At 38.1% G+C, this 1,681-nt stretch overlaps 1 protein-coding gene across 1 annotated transcript; it reads right to left on the reverse strand.

The window, feature by feature from the left end:
- Positions 1 to 265: 265 nt before the first annotated feature.
- Positions 266 to 1,213, reverse strand: LOC131153429 (uncharacterized). The gene has a single exon (XM_058105720.1). It carries the CDS (start codon positions 1,011 to 1,013, stop codon positions 474 to 476), a length of 540 nt encoding a protein of 179 aa, XP_057961703.1. The 5' UTR covers positions 1,014 to 1,213; the 3' UTR covers positions 266 to 473.
- Positions 1,214 to 1,681: the final 468 nt, after the last annotated feature.

The following is a 1,681-nucleotide window of genomic DNA, read 5'->3' on the forward strand; positions in this document are numbered from 1 at the left end:
AACTACTAAAGTCAATTATAAATAGTGTTTGGGTGTATATATTTGGAAACTTGAATTTAAAATATTCGCCTGAATTTTTTTTTTTATATTTAATCTAATTTTATATTATGTTATGTTCAATCATTGCAAATCAAAATCCAAATACCTAAAATCCATTCTCTCAAATGTAGATTATGAAACTTTAGCTGATAATTTATCTGATTGGTTCTACTATAAGTTCTATTTTTGCGAAGAAGGAAAATAATATTTTAATTGGATAAATGAATTTAAAGAAAATTATAAGGCCATTCATTACAGTATGTTGTAAAAAAGACTCAATAAGAATTTTCTTTTCTTACGAGAAAAGCAAAACACATCTCCACAATCTCCAAAAATCCTGCGGAGAAGCAGAACAGATACCAAACAAAATACGACACATACAGGATAAATACTCAATACATGCATCCCTCTAGAACAGAAACCTTCTCCATCAATCACTCCACTGTCATGAGCTGCAAAACTGATTCCCTCGACTGTTTCCTCATCTCTTCATAGAATCTCTCAATAAACCTCTCCGCTCTCTGATCAACATTTGAGTCTTCTTCTTCAAAGCCGGAATCCAGCGGCACCGGCGAGTACTCTCCTGCAAAATTTACAGCCCCATCTTCAATGGCGGGCAGTACTGCTGTGTCCAGCTCCAGGGTGCAATCTCCATCTCCCCACTCAGCCCTCGACCCCCCCAAGCACCTGCTGAGACCGAAGAAGAGGGAATGGCTATCTTTACCATTTCTCTTCTTGATCAGAGCCTTCCTGCGGTGCTGAAACAGAGGAGTACCGTTGGAAGGAGAGAACTGGTACTCCTGAAGAAACCTATAGTTGTAGTGTTTCAGCAGGTTGAACTTCTTGGCTCTCCTCGATTTCTTGAGGAAACAGAGATCTGGGACAATGGGTTTTGACATTTTCGCCATTAGAATGGAGAATTTCATGAAATTTGAGACCTTACGGAAAATGGGTAGTCTCCCTTTGGGAATCATGACGAAGGAAAAGATGGGATTAAAGGTTCAATTTACTGGTACGATGAACCACTTTCGAGCCTATGAGTTTTTTAGAAAGGTTGATGAGCATCTTGGGTTGTGTAGTGAGTGGTTTTAATGGTGGAAAAAGGCAAATACCGCTGGGCAGAGGATGGTGGGGGGGAGCTAGTTTGCGCAGCTGTAAAATGGATAGTGGTCGGTGGCCAATGACAGTTTGGGCTTGTTTTTTAGTGGGATATATAATAAGCAGGTAGCCGTTGCATGATCAAATATATATTTGAATAAGTTTTTGAACCAAGGTGGAGTGGGCGGGCTGTTTGGATCTAAGGGGTACTCTACTCTGCATTGAGGATTTGAGACCGAGGCTGAGGCTGAGGCTGAGGCTGAGGCTGTGGCTGTGGCTGCCCTTGCAACGTTGTCTATGAGGGGCATCACAAATGCCCGTTGCATTTTAGTTTGTCTTTTTAGATTTTGCCCACTTGGAAAATTTTTTGAGTGGTTTATATCATCATGAAATTAAGGAGAAAGATGGAATATAATTAAATTTTAGAAATAAGTGACTAATTACTTTTTATTTTATTTAATATGTAATAAAAAAAGAATAAATATCCTCATGAAAAAAATTTAAAAATAGTTATTTTTTATCTATTCCTTATTATGAACTTATA

Source organism: Malania oleifera, chromosome 4 (genome assembly GCF_029873635.1).
Source record: "Malania oleifera isolate guangnan ecotype guangnan chromosome 4, ASM2987363v1, whole genome shotgun sequence".
Taxonomy (NCBI): domain Eukaryota; kingdom Viridiplantae; phylum Streptophyta; class Magnoliopsida; order Santalales; family Ximeniaceae; genus Malania; species Malania oleifera.

Bases quoted from the DNA above. Each gene is read 5' to 3' on its own strand.
- LOC131153429 (XM_058105720.1), bottom strand. From the start codon at position 1,013: ATGATTCCCAAAGGGAGACTACCCATTTTCCGTAAGGTCTCAAATTTC.